This window comes from Camelina sativa, chromosome 15 (assembly GCF_000633955.1).
Source record: "Camelina sativa cultivar DH55 chromosome 15, Cs, whole genome shotgun sequence".
Classification (NCBI taxonomy): domain Eukaryota; kingdom Viridiplantae; phylum Streptophyta; class Magnoliopsida; order Brassicales; family Brassicaceae; genus Camelina; species Camelina sativa.
This window is the reverse complement of record NC_025699.1, coordinates 14,982,403-14,997,404: the sequence shown is the minus strand read 5'-3', so window position 1 is coordinate 14,997,404 and position 15,002 is coordinate 14,982,403. Positions and strand designations below refer to the sequence as shown.

Here is a 15,002-nt window from a genome sequence, read left to right as displayed (position 1 = left end):
GATGCAAAGTATTTCGCAATCCTCCCCCAAAAGGATGCAAGTCTTTGCTGGTTGGAAGTAATCGGATCCTTGCTAGTGTTGAGCCAAGCGCTGACCAACATGGTATCATCTATTGGTAACCATGCTTGCCTTGACTTGCGGTTTTCTTGTGGGGATGCAGGTGAAGATGGAGCTTCAGAACATGGACTTAGAGAAGGAGAGTAATCGAGGTTTTGGGTATCAAGTTGACTTTGTAACAGATTCAAATAGCTAGAGGTGGGACGATAAGGATTCATGTAATCGTTTGGATCCATATTGCTAAAGGGAGAAGGAGATGTGTTTGTTAAATGAGAAACAAGAGATTGCTTAAGGGAGAAGGTGATGTGTTTGTTAAATGAGAAACAAGAGATTGCTAAAGGAAGAAGGAGATGTGTTTGTTAAATGAGACACAAAAGATTGCTAAAGGGAGAAGGACTAGTGTTTTGTTAAATGAGAAACAAGAGACTCGTAAAGCAAGAAGGGGTTGTGTTTGGATCCATATTGCTAAAGGGAGAAGGAGATGTGTTTGTTTGTGTTTATCGATAAACAAGAGATTGCTAAAGCAAGAATGATTTGTGTTTTGTTTGTGTTTGAATTTATAAGGTTTAGTTTATATTTATGTTGGTTTAAATTTTGAAATAAAGTGTTTACCTAAACTACATCAACCACACATTAAAAATCTTCACAACCAACTAACACATCAATGACTGACTAGACTAATACCAACAATAGCAATTACTAAACCTATTTATCACAACCAACAAACAAAAGCTATAACATCAAAGACTACACTAATACCTACACTAGCAAGTACTAAATCTATTTATCACAACCACCAAACAATAGCTTTAACTAACACCAAATAAATGCAAAAAAGTTGAGGATGATGATTACCTTCCTTCATGGCCGAAGAGATCCATGTTTGTCCATACTCAATAGATCCTTCACACTCTATATTCATCAATGCATCAATCCATGTTTGTCCATTTAACCTCAAAACAAAAGACAGATCCGCGGTTAATGAAGCCCAAATTCAAAATAAAATTAATCATTCATGAACAAGCTAAATCGAACAAGAACAATGTACTCTAAAATTATACAATCATGTGTCAAGAACAAAAACATTTACTAAATCATCATTAGCTACCACAAATAACAACATCAAAAACAACTAATAACAACACAAAAAACAATCATGTGTCAAGAACCGAAACAATTACATATCCAACTCCACACATTATCTAAACTTAACCAAAACGGATCATCATTAGCTTACACAAATAACAACACCAAAAACAACAAATAGCTTCTGTTGAATCAAGTTAGTAACTTTAATCAGCATATTGTGATACATTCATGGCCAAATCTTTTCAAATTCATCATAACCGGAGTTAAAAAGTACTCATCTGCTAAAGTAAGGATCAAAACGGAACACATGAACACCAAGAATCCTAATTTTCTAAGAAACATCAAAAAACCTTAATTTTCGATCCAAAATCAAAAAAACCCTAATCATCAAACACTAATCGAGATTGATTCAATCAGTGATTAAATTGAGAAACTTACCCTCTGCTTCCAATTGATTCAATCTCTTCCGATTGAGTGGACTCCCAATTCACGAAACCCTAATTTCCAAATCGCCTCTCCTACATGCAATCAAAGCCGATTCACCATTCAATCAGAATACCGCGATGGGAAACGGCAATCTCCTCTTCCTCCGGCAGCAATCTCCTCTTCTCCGAAAGCAATCTCCCCTTACCAAACACCCAGACGATTCCACAAAAAATTCTTCATTTTCTCGCAATCGCGAGAGAAAGAGAGAGAGAGAGAGAGAGAGAGAAAGAAAACGAAAGAAATGGGAAGAAAATTGTTTTTTCCATGTTTCTATTTTTCGTCCAACCAATAAAACACGGACACGTAGCGTCTGTTAAAACACATGTGGGGATACTATATAACAACTTCCCTTACATTTTTTCATTTCTTTTCCTTTATTTTTTGGCATAAAAATACTAAGAATCAGGGGTTGAACCCCCCGATAAACAAGGCCTTATCTTCAGTGATTTCTCCCATACGCTGACAATTTCACTTTACAAAAAAAAAAAGCAAAGACTCTCCACTCACTATCTCTAGAAATACCATCTTTCCCTCTCTTTCTTTTCTCTCACACTCTCTCCACTAGAGGCTGCAACATGTTGACGAGCTTACCGTTCATGAGTGTAACTTCAATCCCATCTCCATCTCCGTCACCGGTACCTTCTCTCCGGCAACCTCACATTGTTTCCCGCCAAAACACTCTTCCTGCCTTTTCTTTAAAAGCTGACTCTTTTCACCTTAGCTCTGTTGGAAGTAAATTCTTTTAGAAGTCATGGAGAAAGTGTTTTGAGTATTTGAGAGAGTAGTTTAGAAAATAAAACTTTTATTACTTTGATTTTAACTTGGAACAACTTCACAACATCTTAGTTACAAATGAGAGTAGGAGGAGGTATTTATAGCCTCCATATTACAAAATATCTAGAATATTTTAATCCTTAATCTAGATTATTCTAACACAATATCTAGACTATAATAATATAATTATCTAGATAGTTCTAACTAAATATCTAGATTTTTATGTTTAAGGAGGTGATACATTATTCTAGAACTTTTAGATATTTTTTAAGGAGGTGGAGATCTTGATTTTTCTAGAGAGAACTCTAGAACATGGATTTAATTAACCTTGATTAAAAAATCAAGTTTAACTCTCAACACCCCCTCTTAAACTTGATTTTGCCACTCCAAGTAAGCTCCTCATCTTGATAAAGTCTTCACGTTTGAGAGGCTTGGTGAAAATATCGGCTACTTGATCATTTGTCTTCACATACTCCAATTGCACATCCTTCTTGTTGACACACTCTCTAATGTAATGATAGCGTGTGTCAATGTGCTTACTTCGATCATGGAAGACTGGGTTCTTCGCCAAAGCTATTGCTGACTTGTTATCGACAAAGATCTTTGTTGGCTCTTCTTGTGGCAAGTTTAACTCCTTTAGAAGATTTCTTAACCAAATAGCATGGCACACACATGAAGTAGCCGCCACATACTCCGCTTCACAAGTGGAAAGCGTGACAATTGGTTGCTTCTTCGACATCCACGTGAAAGCTGTATCTCCAATGTAGAACACAAAACCACTTGTGCTTTTTCGATCATCTACGTCTCCACTCCAATCGCTATCGCTATATCCAACAAGCTTATAATCATTTGAAATAGAATAGTGCAAACCAAAGTTCATGGTACCTTTGATATAGCGAAGAATCCTCTTTGCCGCCTTAAAATGAGTTGTTGTTGGATGTTCCATGTAGCGACTAACAACTCCAACCGCATATAAGATATCGGGTCTTGTGCATGTTAAGTATCGTAAGCTTCCAACTAAGCTCTTAAATAATGTTGGGTCTACTCCTTCTCCTTCCTTGATCTTTGATAACTTGATTCCACATTCCATTGGTGTGCTCACCGCGTTAGAGTCTTCCATCTTAAACTTTTTAAGTACCTCCTTAGCATATCCTTCTTGAGTAATAAAAACTCCATTTTCTTCTTGTCTTACTTCGATCCCGAGGTAGTAAGACATCAATCCAATGTCTGTCATCTCGAACTCCTTCGTCATCTCTTTCTTGAATTCGTCGAACATGCTTGGATTGTTACCAGTGAATATCAAGTCATCTACATACAAGCACACAATCAATATATCGTCATTTTGAATTTTGATATAAACTGCATGCTCATATGGACACTTGATGAAGTCTTTCTCGTTGAAATACTTGTCGATCCGTGTATTCCAAGCTCTTGGGGCTTGTTTTAATCCATAAAGTGCCTTCTTTAACCTCAAAACTTTGTCTTCTTCTCCTTTAACTATGTAGCCTTGAGGTTGCTCAATGTAAACTTCTTCTTCAAGGTCTCCATTTAAGAAGGCTGACTTGACATCCATTTGATGTATCTTCCACTTATTTTGAGCCGCCAATGAAATAATTAGTCGAACAGTTTCAAGACGAGCAACAGGAGCAAATACTTCATCGTAGTCGATTCCGGGTCTTTGACTATATCCTTTAGCCACCAATCTTGCCTTGTATCTTTCAACTTCCCCTTTAGAATTTTTCTTTGCTTTGTACACCCATTTCACACCGATCGCATTGTGTCCATTTGGAAGTGAAGCTAACTCCCATGTATCATTCTTTTGTATAGCCTTTATCTCTTCATCCATGGCATTTCTCCAAGTCTTCTTTTCAATAGCTTCTTGGAAGTTCAATGGCTCGCACTCCGCAAATAAACAAAATAAAGTAAGGTTGTCTTGATTTTCGGTTACCTCGTAAATCTCTTGTAGACTTCTAAAGCGTGGAGTCCTTTCGCTAGAACTTTCTTCTCCTTGAGAACTCGTTGGTGAAGTTGGTGGTGTAGTAGGCTCTTCTCTTGGTGGCTCTGGGTCATCTTCTTCAAAGTTTGGAAAGAAGTTATAATCTTCATCATTTGACTTCCATTCCCATTCTCCTTCTTCGTCGAACACGATATTTCGACTTATAATAGTCTTCCTCGTATCGGGATTGTAAAGCTTGTAGCCTTTCGAGTTGTTGTCATAACCAATGAAGATGTACTTCTCACTTTTGTCATCTAGTTTGCTCCGGTTCTCATCTGGTACATAAGCATGAGCTATGCTTCCAAAGACTCTTAAATGAGAGACACCGGGCTTTCTTCCGCTCCAAGCTTCTTGTGGTGTCTTACCCGAGACACTTCTTGTTGGAAATCGGTTTAATAAATACACCGCACACGCGACAGCTTCCACCCATAGCTCCTTCGGTAGTCTTTTACTCTTAAGCATGCTCCTCGCCATCTCAAGAATTGTTCTATTCTTTCTTTCTGCTACTCCATTTTGTTGAGGGGATCTAGGCACCGTTTGTTGTCTTCGAATGCCATTATCTTCACAATACTTATGAAACTCCTTGGATGTGAACTCTCCTCCACGGTCGGATCTCATAGCTTTGATCACAAGACCACTTTCCTTCTCAACATGGGCTTTAAATTTTTTAAAGTTCTCGAACACCTCAGATTTTTCTTTCAAGAAATAAACCCATGTTTTTCTTGAAAAATCATCAATAAAGAGAAGGAAATAGTTACTTTTACCAAGTGATTTTGGCTTGATTGGACCGCACACATCCGTGTGTATTAACTCCAATGGCTTTTGAGCTCTTGTGCTTGACTCCTTTGGAAAACTCATTTTGAATTGTTTTCCAAGTAGACATCCTTCACACACCTGATTTGGATGATTGATCCAAGGTAGCCCCCTCACCATTTCTTTCTTCGAAAGTAACTCCAAACCTCCAAAATTTAGATGTCCGTATCGAAGATGCCAAAGCCAAGACTCCTCTTTGTAGCACATCTTGAGACATTGTGCGATGTCATTTTGAATGTTAAGAACAAACATTCTATTTTTAGACATCGGCACTTTAGTTATGAGATTACTTGTTTGGTCTCTTATAGAAAGGTTATTATCTTTTAATCGAATATCATAACCTTTCTCTAAGAGTTGCCCAAGACTCAAGATGTTTGTCTTCATGGTTGGAATATAGTAAACGTTGGAAATATATTGATGATCTCCATTCTTCAATCGAATGAGAATGTTTCCTTTGCCTTGTACCTCCATCTTCGATTCATCTCCTAAAGCGACGTTTCCTTTCACCGACTCATCAAGCTCCACGAACATGTTTCTTCTCCCGCACATGTGATTGCTTGCACCACTGTCGAGGTACCATTTATTATTTTCTTCTCGTTCATCCTTCTTGTAATTAGCCATTAATAACATGTCTTCTTCTTGAATCTTTTCCTCAACGTAGTTGGCCTTCTCCTCGACTCTTTTGTTACTAGGAGCTTTACATTCGGAAGCGTAATGTCCAAACTTTCCACAATTGTAGCATTTTACACTTGATTTATTGTACCTTGAATTTGAGCTTCCTCTCCCACGGCCTCTTGATGAGCTTTCTTCTCTTTGACTTGTGTTGTCTTCATATGGCCTCCAACCACGTCCATTTCCATATCCATGGCCTCGCCCTCGTCCTTGTACTTGACCACCACCTCTTCTTTGATAACTTTGCCCAATTTCTTCTTTAATGTTATAAATTTGCATTTTTAGTACTTGTTCGGCAATGTCTTCTTTCTTCTTTTTCTTTTCTTCATAAGCCTGTAATGACCCAAGAAGTTGCTCCATTGTCATGGCCTCCAAATCTTTTGTCTCTTCAATAACGGTAACGATATGCTCAAATCTTGAGTCTAATGATCTAAGAACCTTCTCCATAATTCTCACATCATCTAGCTTTTCGCCGTTTCTTTTGAGATTATTAGTAACCACTAGAACTCTTGAAAAATAATCAGAGACAAGTTCACCTTCCTTCATTTGTAAAGCTTCAAATTCTCCTCTTAGAGTTTGAAGACGCACCTTCTTGACTTGATCGGCACCCTTGTAAGATGTTCGAAGCTTCTCCCATGCTTCTTTGGCCGACGTAGCTCCAACGACCTTCTAGAACATGGATTTAATTAACCTTGATTAAAAAATCAAGTTTAACTCTCAACAAGCTATGGCTTTCAAGGGTACAAAGTGTTGAACCCCAAGTCAATGATCTGCTTGAGGTTAGATCAACTGAAACTGGAAGATTGTGTCTGTTTGGTTATTGTTCTGAGGNTTGAATCTTTTCCTCAACGTAGTTGGCCTTCTCCTCGACTCTTTTGTTACTAGGAGCTTTACATTCGGAAGCGTAATGTCCAAACTTTCCACAATTGTAGCATTTTACACTTGATTTATTGTACCTTGAATTTGAGCTTCCTCTCCCACGGCCTCTTGATGAGCTTTCTTCTCTTTGACTTGTGTTGTCTTCATATGGCCTCCAACCACGTCCATTTCCATATCCATGGCCTCGCCCTCGTCCTCGTACTTGACCACCACCTCTTCTTTGATAACTTTGCCCAATTTCTTCTTTAATGTTATAAATTTGCATTTTTAGTACTTGTTCGGCAATGTCTTCTTTCTTCTTTTTCTTTTCTTCATAAGCCTGTAATGACCCAAGAAGTTGCTCCATTGTCATGGCCTCCAAATCTTTTGTCTCTTCAATAACGGTAACGATATGCTCAAATCTTGAGTCTAATGATCTAAGAACCTTCTCCATAATTCTCACATCATCTAGCTTTTCGCCGTTTCTTTTGAGATTATTAGTAACCACTAAAACTCTTGAAAAATAATCAGAGACAAGTTCACCTTCCTTCATTTGTAAAGCTTCAAATTCTCCTCTTAGAGTTTGAAGACGCACCTTCTTGACTTGATCGGCACCCTTGTAAGATGTTCGAAGCTTCTCCCATGCTTCTTTGGCCGACGTAGCTCCAACGACCTTCTCAAATGTGTCTTCATCTAATCCTTGATAGATTAGACAGAGAGTCTTCTTGTCTCTCTTTCTTGAGTCTCTCAAACTATCCTTTTGGGTTTGAGAGAGACTACCTTCATTCTCTGATTCAGTGTAACCTTTCTCGACTATCTCCCATACGTCATGTGCTCCTAGGATAGCAATCATTCGTAAACTCCAATTGTCATAGTTGTTCTTTGTGAGCACCGGGACTTGGAAGGGAACACCATTACTTGCCATCTTAAGGATCTTCAAGCTCTGATACCACTTTGTTGGAAGTAAATTCTTTTAGAAGTGATGGAGAAAGTGTTTTGAGTATTTGAGAGAGTAGTTTAGAAAATAAAACTTTTATTACTTTGATTTTAACTTGGAATAACTTCACAACATCTTAGTTACAAATGAGAGTAGGAGGAGGTATTTATAGCCTCCATATTACAAAATATCTAGAATATTTTAATCCTTAATCTAGATTATTCTATCACAATATCTAGACTATAATAATATAATTATCTAGATAATTCTAATTAAATATCTAGATTTTTATGTTCAAGGAGGTGATACATTATTCTAGAACTTTTAGATATTTTTTTTTTAAGGAGGTGGAGATCTTGATATTTCTAGAGAGAACTCTAGAACATGAGTTTAATTAACCTTGATTAAAAAATCAAGTTTAACTCTCAACAAGCTCCCCTCCTTCTTTACATTCATCTCTGTTCTCACCGTTTCGTTACCGAAGGGAGAGTTTTCTCAGACAGGATCCGATACGATCAGTTACAGTAAGATCGCAGTTAAGCACGCCTCTCATTTCTCCCAACGATGAATGGGGAATGTGGACTGCTCTTTTCGCCACTGGAGCTTTCGGTATTTGGTACGCATTAAAGTAATACATAAAGGATATGTGTTTTATATCATCCGTCCGCTATTGTCAGTTGGTTTTGAGTTTGACAGGTCGGAAAAGACAAAAATAGGAAGTGCGATGAGCGGTGCACTAGTGAGCACTCTTATAGGATTTGCAGCTAGCAATTTAGGGATCATTTCTTCAGAAGCGCCTGCTTTCTCTGTAATGATGAACTTCTTGCTCCCGTTAGCTGTTCCTCTGCTTTTGTTTAGAGCAGATCTTTGCCGTGTGATTCAATCTACTGGAAAACTTCTCTTTGCTTTTCTCATCGGATCATGTTACAAAAGCTTCGTCTCTCTTTTCACTTTATCTACATTATCATGACTCTGTTTCATCTAAATACAATTCTATTATATTCATTAAAAACAGTTGCTACAACGGTTGGGACTGTTTTGGCTTACTTACTCGTACCGATGAAATCGCTTGGTTCTGATAGTTGGAAAATAGCAGCTGCTCTTATGGGAAGACATATTGGTGGAGGTAAATAATAAACCATCCATATATATATTTTGCTATATAAATATATTGCTTAGTTTGTTTGTTCTTGTGCAGCTGGGAAAACTCATTGCTATAGCGAAAGCTCTCAATGTATCTCCTTCAGTGATAGCTGCTGGACTTGCTGCTGATAGTGTTATATGCGCGTTATATTTCATGTCATTGTTTGCTTTAGCTTCTAAGATACCCGCCGAATTTGCACCAAAGGAAAGTACTAGTGGTAAGTAAGACCACATAACCAATTTTGAAGTTGTGTGTTTGATTTATGATAACTTGATTATGCCTTCTTAATATAATGGCAGATGATGGTGTGATTGTTAACAAAAGCAGAGACAAAATTACTGTGATACAAATGGCTACAGGAATAGTTGTGTCCTTAGCTATATGCAAAGTTGCAACTGTTTTCACAACGTGGTTTGGGATTTCGGGTGGTAGCTTACCAGCGATAACTGCTATAGTTGTTGTTTTAGCAACTATATTCCCGTCTCAATTCGACCATCTTGCACCGTCTGGAGAAGCAATGGCTCTAGTTCTGATGCAGGTGAGAGATATGATAAATACTTAGTTATCTATATACTTGTATGTGTGCTGATCAAGTTGTATGAAAAAAAATTAACAGGTGTTCTTTGCAGTGTTGGGAGCAAGTGGAAACATAAGGAGTGTAATAAGCACAGGTCCAAGCATATTTATGTTTGCTTTGTTACAAATAGTGATACATCTTGGGGTGTTACTAGGAATAGGGAAGCTGATGAAGATAGAGCTACGGCTTTTGCTTCTTGCATCAAATGCAAATGTTGGTGGACCAGCAACCGCTGCGGGAATGGCTGACGGAAAAGGGATGGAGCTCTTTGATAGTTCCCGGCCGGGATTCTTGTCGGAATATTTGGGATCGCCATTGCAACTTTCCTAGGGATTGTATTTTGGAGTTAAAGTCCTCAAGCTCATGTGATGTTTCAACTTTCAATTAAGTGTAGAAATTTTGATAAGTTTACTCATTCCAAGATTAGTGGAACGGTCCATAACCACAACAAACCTTTAACAACTCAACATGGTTTAACATTACAATAATCAAACAACATATTTTAAATAGTTAATGTAAAATGGATCATCACATCTATATTTTAGCATCTGTTTTGTCTAATAACCTGCCGTTGAAACAATAGTCTCCAACATAATTTCAATGCGCTAGCTCAAACAAATGCTTAATATAATAAACAAAACTAAAAGTGGGACAATGACAATTAGCACACGACTATAAATTAGCACACAACTTTTAAAAGTTGTTTTCCGTTACATACGAGAAGAAAAGACTATGCGGATTCCAAAATTTTACATGTGTATTCGTTAGTGAGGACTGAGGAGTAGAGCTTCAAAGGTGCCATCGAAATTGAGAAATTCTGCATTTATAATTGCAAGAAATGTAAACTTGGTAAGAAGGTTTCGTGGTGTAGTTGGTTATCACGTCAGTCTAACACACTGAAGGTCTCCGGTTCGAACCCGGGTGAAGCCATTTTCTTTTTAGTTTTCCCTTTGGGTTGTATTTTAACATCTTCATACGTAACATTTCTCCAATCTTTGTGATTAGTATTTAAAAAACCACCTAAAATCTTCTAAAATTAACAAAATACAATATAATATATACCTTTTATTTTGCAATACCTCATTGAGATTTGTGATCAGAAACTATAACCTCATTTAGGCCTGGACAAAATATCCGGATCCGAATATCCGATCCGAACCAGATCTAAAAAACACGATCCGAAATTGTAAATACCCGAACGAGTTCTAAATCTCTAAATCCGAAAACCTGAATCCGAACCCGATCTGAACCGAAATCCGAATGGGTATCCGAATAAACCAACATTATTAATATATAGTAGTAATATATTAGTAATATTTATAATTTTAATAATATAAGTGTTCAAAATATTCAGATTTTTAGATATTTTCGACAATTTGAAGTATTTAAACTGTTTATTAGTAAATTTGGGTAGAAAATACTCTAAATTTTTAGATATATTACGTATTATTGAATAATTTAGACTAAATTAGATACTAAAATTTTGAGTTTTGTGAATTTCGGGTAATCCGAATCCGAACCCGAAATACCCGAACCGAATCCGATCCAAACCCGAAGTCTAAAAATACCCAAACGGGTCCTATACCTCTAAATCCGAAAACCCGAAAACCTGAAATATCCGAACCGAACTCGAACGGATACCCGAATGCCCAGACCTACTCATTTCGAGCTAATTTCTTCTATTTGGTACGTACGTACCTTTCTCAATAGGGGTCTAAAAATAGAGCTAGATTGTTGTATAATCTTCTGATTAATGTAGGTGATGCTCCCGGAAGTTTTCCTGGTTGCGATGGACACAAATGCAATTTGGATAAATATAAATGAAAAACCAAAGCACATAAACGAAGGAAGAATATAATCAGAGATGACACTAGCTTACTGCTTATTGAGCTAAAAAATATCGTAAGTAAAACCCTAGGCCAAAACAACGTTTACATTTGTTCTTCGTTTCCATGATCTTCTTGTTCCCTTATTTGCTCAACATATTTTTTTTCTTTGGCCTCTTTTATTACTTTGTGGATTAAATACAAACGTCCTTTGAAATTTTTGTTTAATTTGTTTGTCTATTAACTTATTTATTATATATTATACTCAAATATCAGGAAAATAGTGTTTTCCAATAAAAATAGTGTACACTCTTCTTGTTATGGACATTAGCACTAAGCTGATGAGCGTTCCTTTACCAAATCCCATTTAGCACTAAATTAAAGAAGACATGAGTGTTTTATTTTATTTTTGATGTGCATCATTTTAAAAGTCAGCCGTAATTGATATAGAATCTCACATGTTGTAATCAATGCCGTGGATATGACAGAGTTGTTCTCACATGAGTTGTTACCAATCTGTTGAATGTTTTGAAGATTTCATTAACCCAAATCAACAATCTAATAAACTTTTGACATGTCCGATTCCGATAGAGTTAAGTGATAAATATCACTTGGAATGAGGAGAGGCTAAGGCTTTACATTTTTTTTTTTTGTCAAATCCTAAGGCTCTACATCTAGGCTTTAATAAACTAGTTTGCTAGTGGAAATGTGTTGTTATGGACTAAAACCAACAATACAAAAACGTGTATAGGCGAAGTGACGAAGAGGATTTGGGCATCAATATTTTGGGGGATTATAATTGTTATGTTCATAAAGTAAGATAAATATTAGTTGTAGATGATGATAAACTAGGACCATTTACAACCTCATTCTATTTTAGAGAAAAAACTTCTTCAACCTTACATTTTCATCTCCAAAATAGATATCTCTATATTTGATATATCTATTTATAAAGAAACAAAGTTAGTTATTAATTATAATTTCATATTTAAATTTATNTGAAACCGACAATAGAAAGAAAATAACCACCGGATCTGTTTGTGTTCGAGAATAATATTTTTCGGATCCAGTTTATTATTTAATTCAAGATTAGTTAATTAAGATCCCAAACAAACCCATTCGTTATAGGCAAACACTCTGATTTCATAAATTTTAATACCGAAGAATTTGAATATTTACTTAATTACCGAAACATATCATAACAAATATTAATTTAAAAGGAAATTTTTCTGATTCAGTTAAAATCTTATAAAACGAATATTCAAGTTACCATATTTTGTTTAATTCCTTGATTTCCGATGTTACAATTATGAACTAATCTTTTACGATCAAATTTTCAAAGGAATATTCGTTTATCAGTTGTAACGAATCAAGCAAGTAAATATATTTTGCGTATATTCCTGATATCAAATCTTAACTTATAAGTGATAACCTAAATCAATGAATTATAACTATAAATATATTGAGAACTTTCTATTGGATTATTATACTAAAATAACGATTTTTACTTCGTTACACAAAATGATGGCTCTACCCCTATCTTACACTCCTTTGAAAGACCTAAAACCATACAAAAACGCTTGGCGTATTCAAGTCAAAATTCTCCACAGTTGGAAAATGAATACCGCTAAACTTGGTGAATCACTCGAACTAATTCTCGCTGACGAAACAGTATGTATTTTAAGTATAGATTTATTATTCTTTTGCTAATATATTAATATCAATTCATTCTAAGAGTTTTTTTTTTGTTTTATATAGGGTGACAAAATAGGAGCTTCTATCAGAAAGGATCATATCAAAAAGTTTGAATCTGAATTGAAGCCTGGATCTTGGAAAGTTATATCAACTTTTGGTTTGAATCTCTGTACATCCTACTTGCGTCCTTCTCTTATTAAGTATAAGATTAGTACCAGATATGGTACCACAATTATTCCTTCTGAAAATGTATCTGATGATCATTACCTATCATTCACATCGTTTGATAGTATACTTGCTGGAAATCTTGACAAAAATCTCCTGCTAGGTAATTTCATAATACATATATTTTGTTACTAATTTACAAAGATGATTTTATTAATAGTTGTATTATTTATATTTACAGACGTTATTGGTCAAGTAGTCAGTTCTGGAGGTTTAGAAGAAATCACAAGTCGTAACAACATTACCAGGAAGAAAATTGAGTTTGAGATAAGAGACACTGAGTAATATTATAAATCTAAATATATATTTTTAGATTTTTTTTGTTCATAACAAAAATAATATATATATTTTCATGCTTATACATTATACTATTTAAAATCTATTTTATATAGATTTTCATGCTTATACGTTATACTATTTTAATATAATCTATGTCTGTTAAAATTCTTATTTAGGGATAAACGATTATCATGTACTCTATGGGAAACCTACGCTGAAGCTTTAGATCGTGCTATCAATGATTCAAGTGATGGAATGGTTATGTGTTTCCTACGCTTTGTTAAACAAAACAGCTATAAAGGTAACAGTACGCATAATATTTATACATTTAATTTCTAGGGCACAGAATATTTATCAAAAGTATTTTTAGAAAACATTTAACTACTGTATCATATTTATATTTCATTTCAGAAAAACGATACATTGAGAATGCTTTCGATTCTTCTATCTTGATGATCAATCCTCAGTTACCAGAGATGGAGGCTTTTCAGAACATGTAAATTCAAATAGCTATGAAATTATTAATCAACAATATGTTTCATTATGATTTACTATTCCTCTTTTTCATTTTAGTCTTCCTGCGGATCAATTGGCTTTAACAATTACCAATTCTGGTGGAAAGAGAGTTTATAACCCGTCTGGCTCCAAGAGTGGTCTTGACTTTCCTTTGCAAATGATTGCTGACGTACTTGCTGAAACAGAGGTATTTTACATTTATTAATAGTCTAACAATATATTAACATAATCTATTTTGGAAAATGTATGAGTTATAAGCTTAAGGATGTAATATTATTTTGATAGGTAGGAAAATGTAGAATCGCATGTACTATTTCAGCAATCGATACAGATTGGGGTTGGTTCTACATTAGCTGTCGAAAGTGTAATAAGAAGGTTGATAAAGAGGACCTGTCAATTAAAGTGGAAGATGTTAAGAAACCAAGCAAACCAAGGTGGAGGTGTGAAACCTGTAACGAGTGGGCCACGTTGATTGAGCCTAAGTAAGTCTTCTAATTATTTGTCATATATTTTGAAATATGAATATTTGTTGGTTTATCTATTAGATGATTAATTCCTCTTTAGGTACAAATTACATGTCCACGTTTGGGACAAGAGTGGTGAAACCAAAATTTTCATGTTTGATAGTTGGGCATCAAAAATTGTTGGTGTTTCCGCAGCTGAAATCCTAAATGGTTCATTTGAAGAGGTATATTTTTAAATTCCTTGGTTAGATTTTTAACAAAATATGGAATCATTCACAATATCGAATATGCAGATTACGGATCCTACTTTGATCCCTGATCAGATTAAGGCTGTGTGTGGGAAGACCTTTCAATTTCTGATATGTATTGGTGGGGACAATCTTTCTGGTGCTAATGATAGTTACAAGGTTGCTAATGTCTGGGAAGACAATAAATTCATGGAAATTAGTAATGAAGCATCTGAAAATACTATTGACAGAATTAGTCTCACCTCTGAACAGGTTTGCCTTTTTTTATTAAATATAGTTTCTATATATCTATATAGTGATATCAGAAACATCTAATGTATATACTTTTTTACGTGCAGGCATCACT

At 35.4% G+C, this 15,002-nt stretch overlaps 2 protein-coding genes, 1 non-coding gene and 1 pseudogene across 3 annotated transcripts in view; all 4 read left to right on the top strand.

The window, feature by feature from the left end:
* LOC104746815 lies at positions 8,111-9,853 on the top strand (annotated as a pseudogene).
* Positions 10,260-10,333, top strand: TRNAV-AAC. Its single transcript has one exon. It is a non-coding gene; the product is annotated as a tRNA-Val (tRNA).
* Positions 12,754-13,434, top strand: LOC109129104 (replication factor A protein 1-like). Its single transcript, XM_019236731.1, has 3 exons — positions 12,754-12,900; positions 12,988-13,252; positions 13,331-13,434. The coding sequence occupies exons 1-3, from the start codon at positions 12,754-12,756 to the stop codon at positions 13,432-13,434; spliced, it is 516 nt and encodes a 171-aa protein (XP_019092276.1).
* The window catches only part of LOC109129103, a 4,428-nt gene continuing 4,097 nt past the window's right edge, over positions 14,672-15,002 (top strand). Inside the window, exon 1 of the mRNA XM_019236730.1 lies at positions 14,672-14,908. Within this exon, the coding sequence (XP_019092275.1) occupies positions 14,672-14,908 (237 nt within the window). The remainder of the gene's footprint in view (positions 14,909-15,002) is intronic.

What these genes read in the sequence shown, in the direction of transcription:
- LOC109129104 (XM_019236731.1), top strand. Translation starts at nt 12,754, where the DNA reads ATGGCTCTACCCCTATCTTACACTCCTTTGAAAGACCTAAAACCATAC. An exon ending in TAATTCTCGCTGACGAAACA is followed by an intron (nt 12,901 to 12,987) that starts GTATGTATTTTA and finishes TGTTTTATATAG; the next exon opens with GGTGACAAAATAGGAGCTTC. An exon ending in TGACAAAAATCTCCTGCTAG is followed by an intron (nt 13,253 to 13,330) that starts GTAATTTCATAA and finishes TTATATTTACAG; the next exon opens with ACGTTATTGGTCAAGTAGTC.